The following is a 20,201-nucleotide window of genomic DNA, read 5'->3' as shown; positions in this document are numbered from 1 at the left end:
TCAAAATAAGGATCTTGGATTCTGAATTCACTGGTTTGTTCTACAGAACTTTTAAATACATTTCCCTCAATATCTCAATATCACCTCTGAATCTTTAACTAATGGTGCCTTGATGTAGCTAATACTTCGCCTTGTGTTGAAAAGAACTGAAAGCAAATTTTACATAAAAAAAAAAAAGTTAATATTGAAGCTGAATTATGAAATTACTGGGTCATATGTTTAAGCAGGACTGCCTGTGGAATTTTAAATGCCATAAGCAAATCCAATGCTTCTGAATAAAGTCCTTTCATAGTTAGTTTACAATTCATTTCATTTAAATGGCTGGTAATTAGATAATAAAAAGTGGGCTACAAATCAACAGAGACATAATGTCTAAAATAGACATGTGTTTCAATAATGTTCTTGGTTGCCTGAGTGATTTACTAAAGCCTCTTTATGCATCTGTAACTGTAACAGCAGCTGGAAGATGCAACATCACTCAGTTTCACCTTCAGACTACAAGAAGTAGTTTCAATCACAGCCTTGTCAGTGGCTGACATTAAAATGTTTATAGCTCTCCTGCATCGTGATGTTGATGTTCTGGCTGTGCATTTTATCTTACACACTGAAATGAAGTGGTCATGTCTGAACTGGCTTGATGAAGATTCATTCTTGCCTGGAAAAAACCTCAAAACATCTGTTCTGCGAACATTTTTTTGTGGTTTCGTTATATAAATGTGACAGTCAGCAGGTAAATGAATATAAATGACACTTCCAGTAATGGGACACAAAATAGGGCCTGAAAATATTTTATTAAAATGGCCAATGAAAGGTGTTCAACCTTCAACAATCTCAGAAGGTCCAAATTAATATTAAATGAGCTGTTTGGATACAGCCAAGAAGGTCAAGGCAATTAAATGTAATACTTAAACTGCTTTTTAAAAAGTCATGAGACACCAAAGTGCCAAAAAACTATACAAAATCTGATAATTCAAAGTATAATTTGAGAAGAAGTTTCATTTCAGATTTTTGCCCATACTAATACAGTCTAAGCAAGCTTTAAATGTCTGGATATGTCATTGTACTGTACATAACGCCATGGTACCGCAATCCTGTCGATGTTTTATGGCAAGCTACATAAAACAAGTTAACGTTAAAAAAGATATCAAAGGTGCCCTTCAATGGAATTACCTTTTTAATGATATTGGGTATAAGCACCATTCCAAACATTATAGACTTCTCTATGTATCTGCTGATGGATAGGAAGGTCATCCTAATCCATTCATTTCATATTTGTTGAGCTCTGCAATTCATACAGATTGCAATTTCATGGGTCAATGTTCTGGGCGCTCGAATAAAGAGAACTAAGCAAATGTGCTTCATCACCGGAAGCAAGAGCATTTTTTTTAGCTATTTAACTTTGATTTTGTTCAAATGACTGGAAGGGAGATCAGTATTTGTGTGCGAGCCGACATTTAGCACTGGATTCCTTTCAGTGACATGGGAGGTTTATAGGAAAATGCACGAGTCTTGCTTTATCTTTTAACGGCCCTACTTTATGAACAGAAATAAAAAAGCAATCAGGAAAAGGGACAAAATATTTTGTTTTTGAAAATGAAAATCAAAGCATGCTGCAATAGACATAACTGAACCCAAACACAGGCTCCTCTTTTCCGAGCTGAAATAAGATGAGGCTGTTTGCATAAGAATTTAGCACATTAAGTGGAAAGGGCTTGATTTTAATTAACATTATCGACTGGCAGTTGTTTGCCCCCCTCCATGCACCATTTATCCTCAATTACTGATGACACACAGAACTGATGGGAAGAGTCAGCAAGACGAGTGGCTGGTGGGAGGGTTTCTGCGGCTCTCTTACCCAGGTTTCCTGTCATCAGGTAGGCGTTGTGGAAGTCTTTCATTCCCAGCCCGACGATGTGGATGAACTCTTCAATGACCTGCATGAGCTCCACAGACCCTGGGTAAATCTGGGAAAAGAGAATCATAGGGGACACATGAGAGAAATGTTACTCTGTTTGCGAATGAATATCAAACACAGATACAAATATGATGGATTTTAGATGGATTTGAAATCCAATTTTATATTTAAACGAAATTAAATCAAAGTTTTGGTGTCAAATTTGAAGTTTAAAAGGATATAGCTAAAAGATGACTAAAATGATAGAACAAAAATAGATAAAAGACAAAAACAAGACAAACAGAAGGAACGACAGAACAAATGCAGGAGAAAACTTTCAAAACAAATAAATAACAGAACGATAGAACGATAGAACGAACGATAGAATGATAGATAGAACGAACGATCGATAGAACGAACGAACGAACGAACGATAGATAGAACGAACGAACGATAGAACGAACGATAGAACGATAGATAGAACGAACGATAGATAGAACGATAGATAGATAGATCGATAGATAGAAAGAACGATAGATCTATAGATAGATCGATAGATAGATCGATAGCAGTCTGCCTAGTAAAATCACTCTGACTGACTTTTTTGGAAGGAGACTATAAAGACTTTTTAAAGGGCACTTCCTCTGTATCTCACACTTTAGAGCCCTGCATCCTGTCTGCTCAGTCCTTCACAAAGACAAACTCATGCAGCAGAGTGATTGTGCAGGACTCGGAGCCTCTCTAGAGGACCAGCCATCAGTGTCAGAGCAAATGCGCTGGAGGAATTCAGGCCTGTGGCTCACCGCCTCCCGATTCCACAGCCTCAGCCTGTCAGAGTACCTGCTCTCTTTCAGTCAATAGCATCACGCTCTGCTGATCCAATCCTTGACCTTCAGGTGACCGAACTCAGCTATTTACATCTGCCATCACTCTGGAAGTCTGAAAGATCTTTAGAGGGAACAGAAGGGCTAGGAGAACTTTTATCAAGAGCAGGTATTTTTTCAGACTCATTAACTGGATATTTAAGAATAAAATATTCGGTTAATCATTATTTAAAGTCAACTATGGCACTATTTTATTCATTAAGTGGAATCAAGTGGTGAGGAGAGAAGGGTTGAAATGTAATGTCACACAATTTATTTTTATATATTTATTTTGAAAAGTGTGCATCAATAAAAAATGGGTAACTTTTTTATCATTAGTTAGTGATAACTAATATGAACTAATATTTGTTATAGCATTTAACCTTTGTTAATAAAAATGTTAATGTTCACGTTATTATATATTTGTATATTTTTTTTATTTAATTACAATAGCTTAATATAACCTTTTATTTTTAAAAATGTATTACTAAACTTTGATATTAACATTAAGAAGAAGAAATGCTGTAGAAGTATTGTTCCCTTTAACTAATTAATGTAGTTAAATAAGTTAACAAATGAAACCTTACTGCAAGGTTGTGTGATCTTTGTCAGTGTTGTTAATAAACTAAAACTATAATTTTTTTTTGTCATTGATTAAAATAAAGCTAAAGCAAAACAAATATAAATATTATATGAAGAACTTTAAAAATGAGAAATGTTGCCTAGGCATCTAACTGAAATAAAACTCAAAGTACTAAAAGTGAAATGAAAAAAAGAAAAAAGAAAAAAAAAGAAAAAACTTATTTTAATAACAAAATTTATTTTATTAACAAATCAAATGAAACTGAAAATATAAAAATAAAGGCTAATTTGAAATGTAAAAAAAAAAAAATAATAATATATAAATAATACTAAAATAACACTGCACTGATTTCTATACTAGTTTAATCAAGACTTTCACATGCCAAGTTGTCTTAACCCTTTTACCCAGCAGATTTACAGGATGGATTTGCATGCCATATGACACTGTGCTTCCTATTTCTCTCATCTCATTAGCATCTGAACCCCCTCTCCTCATGACAATAAACAAAGCACAGAAACTCATTGCAGCCAAAGAAAAATAGCACTGAGTGACATTTCATAATTAGCACCCTTAGTGAGGTGCAGAAACAGGGCGATGGAGTCACATATCAAATAATCCCCCTGGCAGGAGGCTCTGCATTCGCATGGGGGCCGATCTTGGGCCAAGCCAATCAGACAGGCTGCAGACGGGGAGAGAGATGCTGAGGGCCCATCCCCCCCTCGGTCAGACTGCTGGGGGACAGCAGAGAGCATCCCTCTCCATGGCAACAGCGCTGGGCTGCTGAAGTGTGCAGGGAAGACAGCAATGTGGGAAATGGCCGAGGATGACGGCCATTACATGAACCAGCACTGCTGCTTTACTGAGTGTCATGCAAATACAGTAAATTGTGCTGTTTTATATTCTCTACTGTCTTATAGGTTTTCTGCACTGGTGCACTCTTCTGCTGGGAAGTCGTGGCCTAATGGTTGGAGAGTCGGACTCGTTACCCAAAGGTCGCGGGTTCGAGTCTCAGGTCTGGCAGGGATTGTAGGTGGGGGGAGTGTATGTACAGCGATCTCTCCACCCTCAATACCATGACTTAGGTGCCCTTGAGCAAGGCACCGAACCCCCAACTGCTCCCCGGGCGCTGCAGCATAAATGGCTGCCCACTGCTCCGGGTGTGTGTTCACGGCTGTGTGTGTGCACTTTGGATGGGTTAAAATTCAGAGCACGAATTCCGAGTATGGGACCCATACTTGGCAGTATGTCACGTCACTTTCACTTATATAGATTTTAGCCATACGTCATACGTATATCCAGTTAGTATATGCTAACAGGTATGAATGTAGCACATTTGCACCAAAATACAAAGGCAACTTCTTTGCTAATATTTTTGGTGGTGGAATATTATATTATAAAAGCTATTAATATTATATATTTATCTAAATTCATTTTCAAGGATTTTTGTATATACAAATTTTGTATTATAATATGCTTGTGTAATATTATATATTTAACTAAATTCATTTTCTAGGATTTTTGAATATATAAATTTTGTATTACACATATACGTGTGTTAAATGTATAGTTACAGCTTTTATAATCTAATCTAATCTAATCTAATCTAATCTAATCTAATCTAATCTAATCTAATCTAATCTAATCTAATATTACAATTTTTTATATAATTTACTATTACTCTTCCGCTATACAGAATAGGATATTTTATGGCGCTTTAGAGTGGGTGGGATTATTCATGTGTCGTTATAGCAGCGCCGCCTCTACTGCCGTGACTCCTGAAAAACTTTTTAATTGCGCATCGCTCCATTAAGCTCTTGCTGGATCCGCTCCTCGGCTATCAACGAGAGGAACGTCTGTACTTCCTCAACAGACAACGAAACAGCCATAATTTGTTTGTTAAAAGAAAGGTGCGCTCATTCAAAACAGTTGTGTTCAATCTTTCACTGGCTGTGCTGATTTAAAAAGTGAGCCGTACTGAACCATACCATGCCGTACCATGCAATGGAAAAGCGCCATTATACTATACTTCAAAAGGCAATTTCCTACAGAAATGACAGAAAAGTACCAATATAATGCAAAATGTTTTTGGTTTTATATATATATATATATATATATATTTAGGTTAATATCATCTATTTTCATAACTTTATGAACTGTTATATTTATAATATGATATAATATAATATAATGATTTAGTATTACTCTTCTGCTATATGGATTATGATATGGAAGATGTATGTATATATATATATATATATATATATATATATATATAGAGAGAGAGAGAGAGAGAGAGAGAGAAAGAGTGAGATGATGAAACTAATGAACCTTATGTTCTTCTTTATTTCAAGCTGTGAATTTGTGAGGCAAGTCAAAGCTTCTTCTCTTAAGCACTTCCTTTAAATGTTTCCCCTCCTTTGCCTGAACAGCACAGACTGCCATGAATCTGAGGTGTGAACTCTAGACTGGCAATCAAAGCTCAGACGAGCTGACTCTAAAGAAGAAGAGACAGACAGACAAGATAAAATCCTGGGTGATCTTTAAACGTCAGGGCTTTCTAAGGTCAATCATTTGACAGAGCCGGTGACAAGCGTCTCAGATGTCCTTTAATGATTTGAGGAGCTTGAAGATTCAATCTGTGACAAAGCAGAGGAGGAACGTCAATGGAAAACCGGCTACGTGACCTGATCTCCGAATACGCTCCTGACTTAAAAAAATATATTGCTTTTCTTTAAAAGCCTTGTGACACTGCCCTACTGTAAACTCCATTAAAGGGCTAATTCGCTTGACACTCGGCACCCCGTTCCGCTCAAGGACTCATGTTTTACCAGAACTCGGGTGAAAACATTAGACGAAAGAGCTCCAAAGCAGCTTACGTTTGACAGACAGTAACATTACCACCATCTGCTTAAGAGGCATTACCAGTTCAGGCTTAAAGGAAAGAAAGAAACATTTAAGACACTCAATTTGGTTCAGTGCAATAATAATGCAGTTGCAGATTTTGTTTGAGTTTCTGAAGAACATTCAGCTTGTTGAAGTCCAAATCCCTCAGGCTGCTTTTACACTGACTCTCAGAGAGTGAGAGAAGACAATGCCTTCTCTGCTGACGAAAAGCATGAGAGCTGGACATATGCTGCCAATGCTGCTGCCACCAAGTGGATGCAGTGGATATTGCAAATGTCCTTCCACCAATCAGCACAGCAGGAAGGTCGGTATTTGGCAGAGAAGGTTTGATTTGAAGCAGCCCTGCCTGTGGAGACAGGCACCTCTTTGACCTGACAATTACCTAAAGCATCTGCACCAGTGATGGCAATCGATTCACTGAGGGCTCATCACACAATATACAGCCGCAGAGTGACACACAACACCAGATACTCTCTGCGATGTGACTATAATAAAGCGATCTCGACCCCGAAGCCTCAAAAACACTCGTTCACAATGTTCAGACCCACCTGTTGTGCGTCTTCCCACTTTTCTCTGTTCTCCTCTTCCAGGAGATTGCTGATGATCTGAAAAAAATTCTGTGGAGAGAAGAAATTGTAGTTAGTAAAACACTGCTGTCACAGGAACAGGCTGGTAATATTATTTTGTGATACAGTTGTGATCTCATTTCAGTCAATATATAATTTCAACATGAATTTATTTTATTTATTTAGTCATTTAGCAGACCTTTTATCCAAAGCGACTTACAAATGAATTGCAACCCATTTTCAAACTTCATCAAATATAAGTAAAATAGCAAACTGAACTTGAAAATTAGGTGTATATGCCAATAAAACAAAAAAGGTAAGATGCTTTTTAAAGACAATAATTTTACTTCCGAAATGCAGCATATTTATGAGTAAAACAGGATATTGAACTTGAAAAGTTAAACCAGTTAAACCAGAGTTAAACCAAAAAAACACATGCATTATTTTTGTTTATGCATTTAAAAAATACAATTCATTATAATGCATAATATAAACATGAATATGATTTCTGATAATGTATTTTAAAGAACTGTTCTTTTAAAAGAATATAAATTTAAAGGAATTAAAATTGTATGATAACTATGGCTTTAACTATTCATGACAACATTAAAAACAGATTACGAGATGTTTTATAAGGCATTATGAATGACTAAATTCATTCAGAACAACCTCATAATAATCACGTTTATATCACGGCACAGCAGCCACAGAATACTATTCTGCATGTCAAGGACTATGTACTATAACGGAAGGATAATGTTTAATGAATTTGCATAATAAAACACAATTTGTGCCCTTGATATTTTTTTATTATGAAGCATTAAAAAAAGCAATAATGTACTTGAGGCTGTGACATTGTGAGAATTTAGCCATGACTGTATTCATAAAAATAGCACAGCTTCTTGTACCTACTGCTGAAGTAAATAAATTGACTTGAAATTTAAATTTTACATAGCCCTTGAAAAAGCAAACTATAGAAATGTTCATATCTGGAATGTTTGAGGAAAAAAAATCTACTCCGTTCTCCCTGAAAAGGCAGTAATGAAGAATCTTCCTTGCATTTCAGAAGTGTAAACAAACAGTGTCTCTGGGAATTACACGAGGATCACAGCACTGATTTGCAGGGAGATGATGGGATATGTCCAGCGGCCTCAGCTCTAAAACACACCTGGGATTTCCTGCTGCTTTCAATTCAGGGATTGGTTGATCTTTCCTAAGCACTCGAATGTGCACAGAATTAAAGGGGAAGAACAGGGAGCGTCGGTTGAGTTTGAAGGCGCTTGGGAGAGCTGTCTACTCCAAGACTGGAAAGAGAGCTGATATTTGCTGCGGTGACTGGGCTGAATGAGATATCCAGCTGGACGTGTGCCTGTCTTTTTTTGTTTGCTGCTCTGCCTCTGTGCCACGGAAGGCAGGAGAGAGGCAGTGTCTTGGCTCTGGCACGCTTGTTTTTCTACTTGAATTCTTATGCTCCCTCTGGTGGTAATGCGTCCACTTAAACACAGCATTAATACGTTCCAAAACACACAACCCAACCCGGAACCAATGCGTGGGGAGGAGGGGCCACTCCGGTTCACATCAGGGCTTAGATAAAACCTCCTACACCAACCCGACACACAAACACACAATCACATTACACTCCGTATTATGTAAAACTACCCAGATTCTCACAAACAGGTCATGAGAAATCAGTTTATTTTGGTATTGGGAAGGTTATGACAAGGCTTTGAGATAGAATGAGATAGACTTAGTGACTATCTCTTATCAGCAGCTGGCGCACGGTGTCACAATTCCATAAGCTCTCTGTGAGGGGCAAGAGCGCCGAGATATTTATCAGTCACGGTGCCAAGTAGTGACATTGCCATTTTGAAGGTGCTGTAAGTGATTGGAGATGTTTTACTAACATCCGCCATTTTGCTAACTTCAACCAAATGCCTAGAATATCTGGAGAAACCTGTCAGTATTCCCATTCATCTCGACGGCAGTTCCTCGACTAGAACGTCACCCTCCAGAAACATGTGACTGGCATGCTGATATCTCTGCTCACAGGCATGCTGTTCTGGAGATATGCATTTTAGAGCCAATCACATTGCCATGTTAAGCCATGTGACTAATCACTCTGGAGGAAAATGACATCATGACAGCTAATTGGCTTTACAAAAATGCATACAGTCCCGAGCCCTTCAATAGTGACTATCAGAGACAGCAAAGTGGGAAAAATATAGTTGCACTTATTTTGAACTCATTTTAATGCATTTAATGACCCTTTAAAACATCTATATCACATAATGAAATATTTCTAATTTATTTGACCTTTCAAACATTTGGGGTCAGTATATTTTGGAAGAAAATCTCACCAAGTCTGCATTTATTTGATCAAAAATGCAATAAAAACAGTAAAATTGTAAATTATTACTATTTAAAATAAATGTTTGTATTTCTGTGCCAGCAAAGCTGAAAGCCATTAATCCAGTCTTCAGTGTCACATAATCCTTCAGAAATTATTCTAATATTCTAATTTGCTACTCAAGAAGCATTTCTTAATATTAACACAGCTGAAAACAACTGTGTTGGAAGCCATAATATATTCTTTGATTAATATAAAGTTCAAAAAAACAATTTATTTGAAATATCATCTTTTGTACCATTATAAATGTCTTAATTGTCATTTAGCATTAATTTAATGCGTTCTTGGTGAATAAAAGCATTCTTTCTTTTTTTTTTCTAAAAAAAACAAAAATACAAATCTCTTACTGACCCCAAACTTTTGAACCGTAGTGTATGTGTCGCTTGCAAAAAACAAAAACAAAAAATCTTTTAGTTAGGACATTTTATGTGTGATATCAGTACTTTCAACCTACATTATCAACATTCAAGACCTAAGACAAGTTAATTTACCACAATGCCTAAATGAAATCAGTTACAAGATGTATATAAGCATGGAGGTTAACAAGAAACCAGATTATTTTCTCTCTTACCTGAACATCATCAGAAGAGGGTTCGTAACTGGCCCTTTTGAAGGTGTCTGTGACGTTTCGAAGAATCTCCACTGAAGAGAGAAGGTCACCTGCATAGAAATTGCGTCTTTGGGTGAGGTCCAGGAGGACCTTCGTAACCTGGGACATGCCATCTCCTGCCAGATTCCTCTGACCTTTAGCAAGGTGCCCCTGGACCTAAAGAAAGACACGGGGAAAGAGACTGGGTTCTGTGTGTCCTTCAAAGACTGTTACACTAACAGAAATTTGTAATATAAAGAACTATCATTAGTATTTAAAGGTGAAGTGTGCAATTCTTCAAGCAATATTAAACAAACTCTTTATAGAATGATGTTTCTCAAACACTGTCCTGTCTGATATAGGCTGGATTAGTAGATAGTCCCACTCCAAAATAATGCCGTTGGTTGATGCAGTATTGTTGGACTGATCAAGATGGGTTTAGCTTGTTGCTATGCAGTTGATGAGTTGTTCTAAACAGTTTAGCCTCTGGCTACAGTTGCCAAGCTGTTCTAAATGCTTTTAAGCCTTTTGTTACAGGATTGCTAAGGTATTCTAGGTGGTTTTAGGCCGTTTCTATGCAGTTGGTATGGTGTTCTAGGTGGTTTTAACCTGTTGTTAAAGGGGTTCTATTATGCTTTTCACTTTTTGAATTTTAGTCAGTGTATAGTGTGTATGTTTGGGCATAAAAAGATCTACAAAGTTACAAATCTCGAAGTCCACTCCAAAGGGAGATATTCTGTTTTATTCTGAACTATAACGAACGGCTCGTTTGGACTACACGGTTGTTTTCCTGTATTTGTGATATCACAAAAATAAATCCTACGGAAATTTGAATGGTTGGCGCGTGGGGAGAACCCTTGGTTGAGCACTGCACGTTTCAAAATCGAAACCCGGTGCAGGTGTTTTTATATCACTGTATTTCTGATGGAACTGTTTTCAGAAAATGTTGGATGTCATTTTCATTTAATCTTGCATATAATGTCTGACAAAGCAGCATTTGTGAGCAGAGCTCTGTTTTGTGTACAGCGTTACCGGGGAAACCTAGATCTTTCCTGCTCCAACAGCGCCTCCTGTTGGCAGAGAATGAATTTGCATATATATACCACCACAAATAGTGTAAGTCTGTGGGACTATGGTATAAATAAATTCAACTGTATAACAGTTTCACTGCAATTCACGTTATAATGTTAGAATTAAAGAACAACAATAACGTTACCACTAATATGTCTTGCAATCCGTGCGTGCAAAGGTTCTGCGCGATCCTCAATATTCTTGGGGTCTGAACTGATATGGCAATATTGACGAACTTGCTGTTTTGGCAAGAGGCGGGGCGGTACTGAAACACCGTCTAAGCTGTTCGCCAATCACAACACACTGGGACAGCTAACCAATCACAACACATTTCGCTTTTCGGAAGTCGGGCCTTCATCAACCCCGGAACTAATTGAGCCGTTTTTGCAAGGCTGGGGAGAGAGGTATTGTAATATAATATAAATTATATGAAAAATAATGCGATTTTCGAAACACCAAGCATGAGAGCATGTTCTAGTACACCCCCAAAACAAAATCAAGACTGTAAAATAGGACCCTAGCAACCCCAATAGGGTTGCTATAGGTGTCTGCCTACTAAGTCAAAAAAGGGTTAAATATTTTCAATTATAATACTATTTCGTTACAATTAGAACAGAGATGTATTGGTTTACTGTATTTGTGATCAAATAAATGTAGCCTTGTTGAGCAGAATAGTTTTTGAATGTCTTTCAAAAACGTTACAAATCTTACCAACCACAAATGTAGTGTATAACCAACTAAATTTTAAGCTGGTATAGGAGCATTGAAAAAAATGACACACTTCATCTTTAAGCAACAGACCAATGAGCAAACATGCATAAGTCACGAAGACATGATGTCATACACACTGACTCAAAGAAAGAGGCTAAAGAGTGCAGACAGAAGAGTGTGTATGTGTGTGTGTGTGTGTGTGTGTGTGTGTGGGGGGGGGGGTCAGGTTTTGCCTGCACTGAGAAGAGCAAACGCCCCCCATTAGGATAGTAAAACCTGACCAGCCAGCAGATCTCACAAGGGCAATGGCTTAATAAAAATAATAAATAATCCCTTAATTAAATTTTTTAAAGGCAAAAAGGTATAAGAGCTAGGGGATAGAAAATATAATTACCTCTGTATAAAGCAAATAAAAGTCAAAGGAAAGTCCCTATCATGCTTTTCTGTGTGTGTGTGTGTGTGTGAGAGAGACAGAGAGAGAGATGTACCCAAAAGCTTGGAAATAACACAAAGTATTGCATTTGAGAAACACTGAGATAAGAGGAAGCTGAAAACAAAGAGAGCGAAAATCATTCATTCGTGTTGAGCAGGTGCGCTCCCAGAAAAAGCTCCGGTGGAGCTGGAACAACCATCTCCAAGATTTTACAGGAAATTAGAGCGAGTCCTCCATTAACGCGGGGTCTCGAAAACTGCAATAGTAGCGGTTTAATTTGCCTTTCTGATGATAGCAGTTTATCTTGCAGACCTGCGTGGTGGTCTGGGGTGCTGGGTGGGGAGGTACGGGTGGAAATAGTTTGGGTGATCGTGACGACTGCAGGGGTAATTTATGGCACGTCACTAACAGAAGCAGAGCACAGGAAGCTGACTTTGCACCTACTGATTGCTGCAAGTATCTGTATTCATTTGCAATGCATCGAGCGTAGCTGGGCTGCTCCCAATAGGCCACCCCGCGGTGATCCAGTGAGCAGCGTCGACTAGTGGTGCCTGCAAAGAAGGAGGAGAGAGAAGATAGAGATACAGAGAAGGGGTTTATACTTGTTCTTGTAAGTTTTTTTTTCCTTTTTCATTCCACCTGTCAGCCCACACATCACATTTCAGCGAGAGGATAAAAGCAGCAGCCTTCATCATCATCTAGATGCGGCAGTTGCCAGATCACATGCGCCTCACATGTGCCACTGCAGTATATGCGTGCAAACAAACCAAACTGTAATTACGTGCTTTAAACAACTGGTGGTAATTCCCACTCACAGAATTACGATGTTAACCGATGCCAGCTGTCATGCATCAATTTGACTTTTTTGTTTTTGACGACTGCGAACTGAACCCTGCAACCTGAGATATCAACAAGACTGCCGCCCACACTTGGGAGGGAATAAACAAATGCACAAAATTTCTCGCCTCTGATCTGTCAGAGCGTGTCCTACATGTATCATCTCGCATTAAAGACACGTCCTTGCCTTTGGAACAACCTCACCACACCCACCCACACCCCTCTACCACACACGTCTTATCTGCTCTCGTTCCAACATGGTTCCACCGCCTGCTACCCAGCCAGCAGCGAAACACACTCGGCCCACCTGAGACGCAGCTGCAGCCAGCCGCCTGCCCTCAAGCTGAGGCATCCAAGCGGGGACAGATCACGGAAAACTCCCACAGAGCCCGATCAAAGCGGACGTTCTCAGAACTCATCATTAAAATGCATGCCGTCTCTGGGGGGTCTAACCAGATTTAATCTCACACAAACATGTAAAGATCACACGAACATTGTCAAATTTGTGCGTTTGCGCAAAAAATAGGACAACGCAAAAGTGAAAAGTTCTCATCCAGCATGTTTTATCGCCAATCATTCTTAATGAATCGTTCCCTAAAAGCTTCAGCTACTTCCAACTGTTTGATTTTTGTTGCTTTCATTCTTTTTTGTTGGAGTTTAATTTAATTCCAGCCACATAATGAATGAAGATTTTCCAGCATTTCATGCTGCTGGTGTTAGATCCCACTCCAGTGCTTTTGCACGACCTGAAATTTCAACGTGGTTTATGTGGAAAACAAACAATGTAAATCTAACTAATTCCACCCACGGATTGACACACTGTCTCTTTTATGTATAAATTATATAATTAAATGTTCTCAACCCAAAATAAAAAAATAAATACAAAAGTATACACGGGCCTATGGTGGCAGTCCACCCACATATTGAAATATTTCCACAAAAGACATTAATCCATCTATACACGCATTTGCAGGCAGCCTTGGCTCGCCTAGTTAGTTATACCGGACTGTTCACTGTTATCTCTAAGTCCGTGCTGCCTGCATTTTTTATTTCCTGCTCTTTCAAGGACACTGTAGTGGCATTGCGGAGCATCTTCACAACAGGAGATAGCAGGAGGTTACAGAAGCTCAGTACAGCACCTTCTGCCATCTTCAGACCACAATCAGTAAGACTCACACCTCAGACTGGTCCGAGGAGAGAGAGAGAGAGAGAGAGAGAGAGAGAGAGAGAGAGAAAGAAAAAGGGGACGCCTCTATATTATATCTCAAAGATGGGGAAACGGTTACCCTCTTTTTTTACATTTTCTCCCTTTACACTTTAGAAAGCGGCCTCGCAAAGATGTTGACAAAACGCTGGAGAGTTCAATGGTATGCAAATTACAAAAATCTCTAGGTACACATGGCATAAGCCATTTAAAAGTAGTCGCAGCATTGCTGAACATACTAGTGAGAAACATTTGTCATCGTAGCCTTCTGAATTTATGAATAATTTTATCATCATTGCAATAAATGCATTGCAAAAGAAAAGCTGCACAAAAAACATAAGCTGTGCTTTTTCTTTCTTTTGAAAGCATCTGTGATGCTATTTTTGTGTCTTTATGTTTGGCTGAGTGCTCTTCAACCGCTGACTGTTGTGGCTTTTCTTACCCGTGGCGTTGGGAGGACACCTGTTGAAGGCCAGTTCTCCAGAGGGAGTTCTTCTCCACAGCATGGACACAGCATAATCCTCCGGGCATATTTCATAAGGTGCTATGGTTCAGGAATAAAATGTTGACACACTTTTTAAAAAAATCTTTTTTTTTGCATTATTATTTAAAGGATATTAGAAAGATGACAAGTAATTGATGGTGGAGAATGGGGAAAATGGATCAGAATATAATGCAAGCCAATTTTAATTTTACATTGCCCACATTATAAATGCTGCAATATAATACAAGGAAGTAAAACTGTATTTACATATCTCTAATGCACATACACAATTATAATTTTTAGAATGAATATGATGCAAGCCTATTTTAATTTCATATTGCCCATAACAATTTTTAGTTATAAAATGTTAGAATTTTTTTATTTGTTATTATTGATATTATATTATATTATTATTATTATTATGTAATATTAACAATACAAGATTATTATATTATATTATATTATATTATATTATATTATATTATATTATATTATATTAGGTCTCTTTATGACTGGAAATCATAAATTCATTACCAGACATTACCAGTTTCCTTGCAACATACCTAAGTGTATATGAAAATGCATATATACGCATGAACATAAAGCACTGTTTCCATGGAGACTGTTTCTGATAAATGAGAATAGAGACATCATTTATGTGACATTAAATATCCATTACTGGTAAAAATTGTGTTGACCATTCCTTGCTGGAAAATACAATTATGGTATATGTTCATTACTTCTCACACGAATAATGATCCAGTGCAAAAAAAAAACAGACATGGATTTCTGAACGGAAAAGACAATTATCCTCGTATCCGTCTCTCGTTTGCCCCTCTCTGCCCATTCTGACATAATTGACTCTTGGGGCTCAATTATTCGCAGGGTTACCTGGGCAACGCTGCTCGCTGCATCTGCGGACCTCCTCCCCGCTGCCTTCGCATGGCTGCCCCGTGACCGCCAGCCCCTGGCAAACGCGTACCCTCCGCTGCCAACCACCATCACAGGACTTAGAACATCCACTCCACGGAGCCCAAGCGTTCCACTGTCCGTTAGCTGAAAGACAGATACAGGGGTCGAACAAAATAATGTGAAAACATAGAAAACGGGGAATATTTCTTTATTAAAGTGTTTTACCACCATTTGCCTTTAGTACAGCTTCCAACGTTCTTAGAACAGATTTAGACAACTTTTAAATAGTCTCCAGTGGAATGTCATCTATCAGAACAAATGGCAGTAACTTCAGAAATGTTGGAGGAGGGAATCGCCTTCTTACTTTTCTCTCCAAATCTGGCCACAATAATTTGATAATATTCAACTCAGGTATTGAGATGGCCAGGGTAGATGTTGGTTGAAGTTTATCTTGATGCTCCAACTGCACAGATTTTATGATCATGACACTATCATTTTCGCATTTCAGCATTGGTGTCTGTGATTAAAGTTTTAGCGATTTTAGCTCTTTCATGGATGCTGACTTTGTAAAGTTGGTCAGTTTTTGTGGAAACAGGCTCATCTTGGTGAACATAGAGGTTTGCTGTGACTTTGCATCAGTAGTTCTGTGTCAATGGTCGCTTTCTTCCACCTTCGCCCATTATTTCGCCCATTGGTTTTTGCCCATTATTCTTCTTTGCTGATGAAAATTAGACAAGCTTTTTGTACACAGTCTAAAACGTAAAGACCACTGTTCTTAAAACCCCAAATAATTGGGCTGTTAAGGTTACAGATGCACCTGCTATACAGGCTGCCATGATTTACCCTTTTTGTTACTCTATCAAGTCACCTATTTCATCCACAACTTGTACTAAAAACAGCTAAATACAACTTAAAGGGATACTTTAGCCAAAAATGACTGTCATTAATTCAGTCATCAATTCTGCCATTAATTACTCACCCTTGTGTCATTCCAAACCCGTAAGATCTTCATCCATCTTCGGAACACAAATTAAGATATCTTTAATGAAATCCAAGGGTTTTCTGACCCAGCATAGATAGCAACGCAACTGACACTTTATGTGCGCAAAGAAATAAGAAGATAAGAAATTACTGAATAAAGTTGTTATTTTTGTTTTGTTTGCACACAAAAAGTCTAGTGTCTCATTGCTTCATAACATTACGGTTGAACCACTGTTGTCACATGGACTATTTTTATGATGTTTTCACTACCTTTCTGGACCTTGAATGTGGTAGTTGCATTGCTGTCTCTGCAGGGTCAGAAAGCTTTCGGATTTCATCTTACAAGGCGTTACGGGTTTGGAACGACATGAGGGTGAGTAATTAATGACATAATTTTCATTTTTGGGTGAACTATCCCTTTAAACTACACTGAGATACAGACTCAAAGAATACGGTCACAACATTTGTTCTTCACTGCAGCCTACACAAACAATATTAACCCCTAAAATAATAGGTGTTCATATATTTTGCCCAACTCCTATATGTCTACATTCCATCTTTCAAGCTCGATAATGACATTGCACCTTTATGTTGATATGCACTCTTAAAAGTTATTCGAGCCATCTTCTGTGAAAGCTAAAGAATTACGAGAAGTACAGTGCGGAACATTATAAAACACACCCGTTCGCAAAGGAGGGTTTAGTGCATTAAAACCATCCAGTTTCTTGTCATGTTGACATGCTCTAGAGGCCAGAGATGCAATAAAACTAGACTATTGGCAGAATTCGCTCTTGATTTAATTAATAAAATCATTACCACGATACTTGCAATGATCGGATATTTGTCTCTGCTTTACGAGCGTGAGGGTGCCCTACAACTGGGATAATAATTTTCCTCACTTTGCCAGTCCTGAAACACATTTTATGGTAAAGTTTTAAAGGGCTTCGGGATATTTTACGGGCATCTAATGAACGGAGTAAAATATTGTTTCTTGGCATTGGAAAGGGAGAAACGAAAAAAGACAGACGTTGCCCTCAGCTGTGCTATAAATCATGTGTGAGAGAGAACATGCTCACCTGTAAACTAGCATTCACCTGTGCTGAAAGTACACTAGTGTTCAAGGACACATTTACATTAACATTTAGACTATGTGGAGGCTGCAGGAATGTTACTTTGAAATCAATAAATACGGTCAAATCATTTAAAGCACTGGGAGATACAGTATTTGACCTCTACGCAGCTTCATAAAAAAGCCTTTAATCAAGCCACCTCAATAAAAGTGTCAAATAGTCCAGTTAAAAAAAGGCTTAATATCTGAACTTGTACAAGCATTCACGCAAATAAATATTCTACCACTCAAAGGCAAACATTTCTCACCCTTAGTCTATCCATTATCACACGTAAAGCTTCTCTTAATTGACCTTCAGATATACAGTAAATAGATTTACATTTGCAAGTGCTTGCAATACGGAAGCCCATTTCCACCTTATTTTATTTATAATCAAAGGTAAAATATTTTTTTTTATAGTTTTGACATTTTATCTCACATTTTCACCTCAAATACACGCAATGCAGCATTTAAATATTATGATTGTCAACATTTTGAATGCTGAATATTTTAGCAATATATGTGAACTGAAATATATAGAAATAACATATAGACATTTCAGATGTGAACTCTGGAAAATAAATATTAATGTAACATAAAATTTTTACCAATCCCATGCAAACAAAACATCTTCCATTTTAGCTTTGATGCTACATCATATCGTGTCTCACACTGTAAGCAGCTTCAAACTCACAGAGACTCTCTGGTATCATGAACCATGTAGAGCAAGAGTCTTACAGCTTATAAGCATCATGCTGAGGGGCCCCAGTGTGTTTTAAAGAACTACCTGCCAGGCATACTGAATATGCACTCTCAAGCAAGACCCACCGCTATGGTCTATCAACAAAGACTTAAGCTAATTCTCGACATACAGTATATAGAAGAGACGCCTTGACTGTTGATATGATGTCATACTGTAGTTAGCCTGGGGTTCAAAGAAATTAAAGTTCTATGACCTTATTTCCATATCTGATGTTATAAAATATTACATTTTTTAGTAAGTACAGACATATTTTTAGCAAATGCATGAATTTGAAAATGTACAGTCTTTCCCTTCAGGGAAAATAAAATAAAAATACGGATAACTCACTGGAATCTTACTGGAAAAATCCTATAGTTTTTTTATCAAAAGAACTAGGGTGATGCTAACTTATTGGATGGCCTACAAAAATATGTATTCACTGCAGCGCTCTATATGCTAATAAATGTGATCATCAAAAAATTCATGGGGTCATTAAAACTGTCCTACTGCTAAAAGATATTTCTCTTTTTTCCTTTTTGGATATCCCAGAGAGAGAACTGCTTTAAAAATACTGAATGAAAAATATACACCTAGATTTCCCTTGGAGTTAATGAGACGTAGAAGGAACCTGAGTCGTACCTGTGCAGTCAGGGTTGGAGCATTCTCTGCTCTCCGCCCAATGTCCTCTGCACTCAGATCCCCCATGAGCAGCTGCTGAGCACTGCCTCTTCCGCTGTTGCGTTCCGTTGGCACAGGTCACCGTGCAATCGCTCCATGCACTCCACTCCTGCCACTGCCCGTCCACTGAGGGCGCCCATGCAGAACGCAAAAACACCATCCCAAATGGAGAAGAGAAATATTGCAGAGAAGTAAGTTTTCTGAGCTGGGTTTGGAACATTTAGGTTTAGCATCTTCTGATTAAGATGAAATTACATGCCATATATATGTCCTAATATAAGGTGAAGTGTGTAATTTATGTGCCACTAGAGGTACCAGATGGAATTGCAACCATTTGTCTGGTCCTACTTAGCATAACGCCTACTCAAAAAATAAAGCATGCTGATTGCAACAGGTCATGGGTTTGAATGTGTTAACTACTCAAATGTATACCTTTCGGTGCAAGTGGTTGTAGGTAAAAGCTTTTGCCATATGCATAAATGTAAAAGTTTGAAAACATTAGTAGTGCTTTAGTATTTAATTTGCATGGGTGCAATTACTTTTCTGTGCAATGGCGCATGTTATTTTTGACAAAAAAAAAAATGGGTAACCCATTTTAGCATCCATTCAGAACACCTTAACAACCTCATAGCAGCATGCTAAAAAATGAAAATAGACACCTAAGGAATTACATAGCAATGCTCTGGAAACCACCTACAACAATCTTGCATCACGGTGGAACCTTCTGCCCTGGCATTCATATTTTATTCTGTAGAAATGCTATAATCGAGTTATATCTGGAATTCTGTTTGGAACAGAAATGACACATTTCACCTTTCAAGGTTAACTTTCTCATATATGGAATGTTTGCTTCTATATAATTTCCCCTAGCATTGAACAATTCACAATTTTTTGAACACGAGTGCCTCAATTAGAATGTAATCAGGATCAGGACAGATATGATATATGAAACAGAGAGAGAGAGAAAGAAAAAAGATTGCATGCATTTGGAATTAGGGCTACTGTCAGCCTGAGTAACCCCTTTAGCCCCAGGGAAAGAGGTAATAATACTGCCTGAGTGCCTTAGATAGCTCACTAACTAGTCAACATGACCCAGTAAAAGCTACTCCTATAGTGAATATTCTGGTCTTGTGATGTGTTCCAGTCTCAATCCAGAAGAAATTTGTTGAAAACGGTGGAGGCTTTTCATCAAACGTGAGCTCTGAGGTCAACTTTAAAAGCCTCAAACCAAAAT

The 20,201-nt window shown here is 38.0% G+C and overlaps 1 protein-coding gene across 1 annotated transcript in view; it reads right to left on the bottom strand.

The window, feature by feature from the left end:
* Nucleotides 1–774: 774 nt before the first annotated feature.
* LOC306882571 (adhesion G protein-coupled receptor B3-like) overlaps nucleotides 775–20,201 on the bottom strand; it is a 108,022-nt gene continuing 88,595 nt past the window's right edge. Inside the window, exons 5-11 of the mRNA XM_079437293.1 lie at nucleotides 18,929–19,093; nucleotides 15,438–15,602; nucleotides 14,505–14,606; nucleotides 12,466–12,572; nucleotides 9,789–9,983; nucleotides 6,793–6,861; nucleotides 775–1,964 (exon numbers count right to left, since the gene is read on the bottom strand). Coding sequence (XP_079293419.1) covers nucleotides 1,719–1,964; nucleotides 6,793–6,861; nucleotides 9,789–9,983; nucleotides 12,466–12,572; nucleotides 14,505–14,606; nucleotides 15,438–15,602; nucleotides 18,929–19,093 — 1,049 coding nt within the window. The 3' untranslated portion in view covers nucleotides 775–1,718. The remainder of the gene's footprint in view (nucleotides 1,965–6,792; nucleotides 6,862–9,788; nucleotides 9,984–12,465; nucleotides 12,573–14,504; nucleotides 14,607–15,437; nucleotides 15,603–18,928; nucleotides 19,094–20,201) is intronic.

This window comes from Barbus barbus (assembly GCF_936440315.1).
Source record: "Barbus barbus genome assembly, chromosome: 16".
Taxonomy (NCBI): domain Eukaryota; kingdom Metazoa; phylum Chordata; class Actinopteri; order Cypriniformes; family Cyprinidae; genus Barbus; species Barbus barbus.
This window is presented reverse-complemented; position numbering and strand designations above follow the sequence as displayed.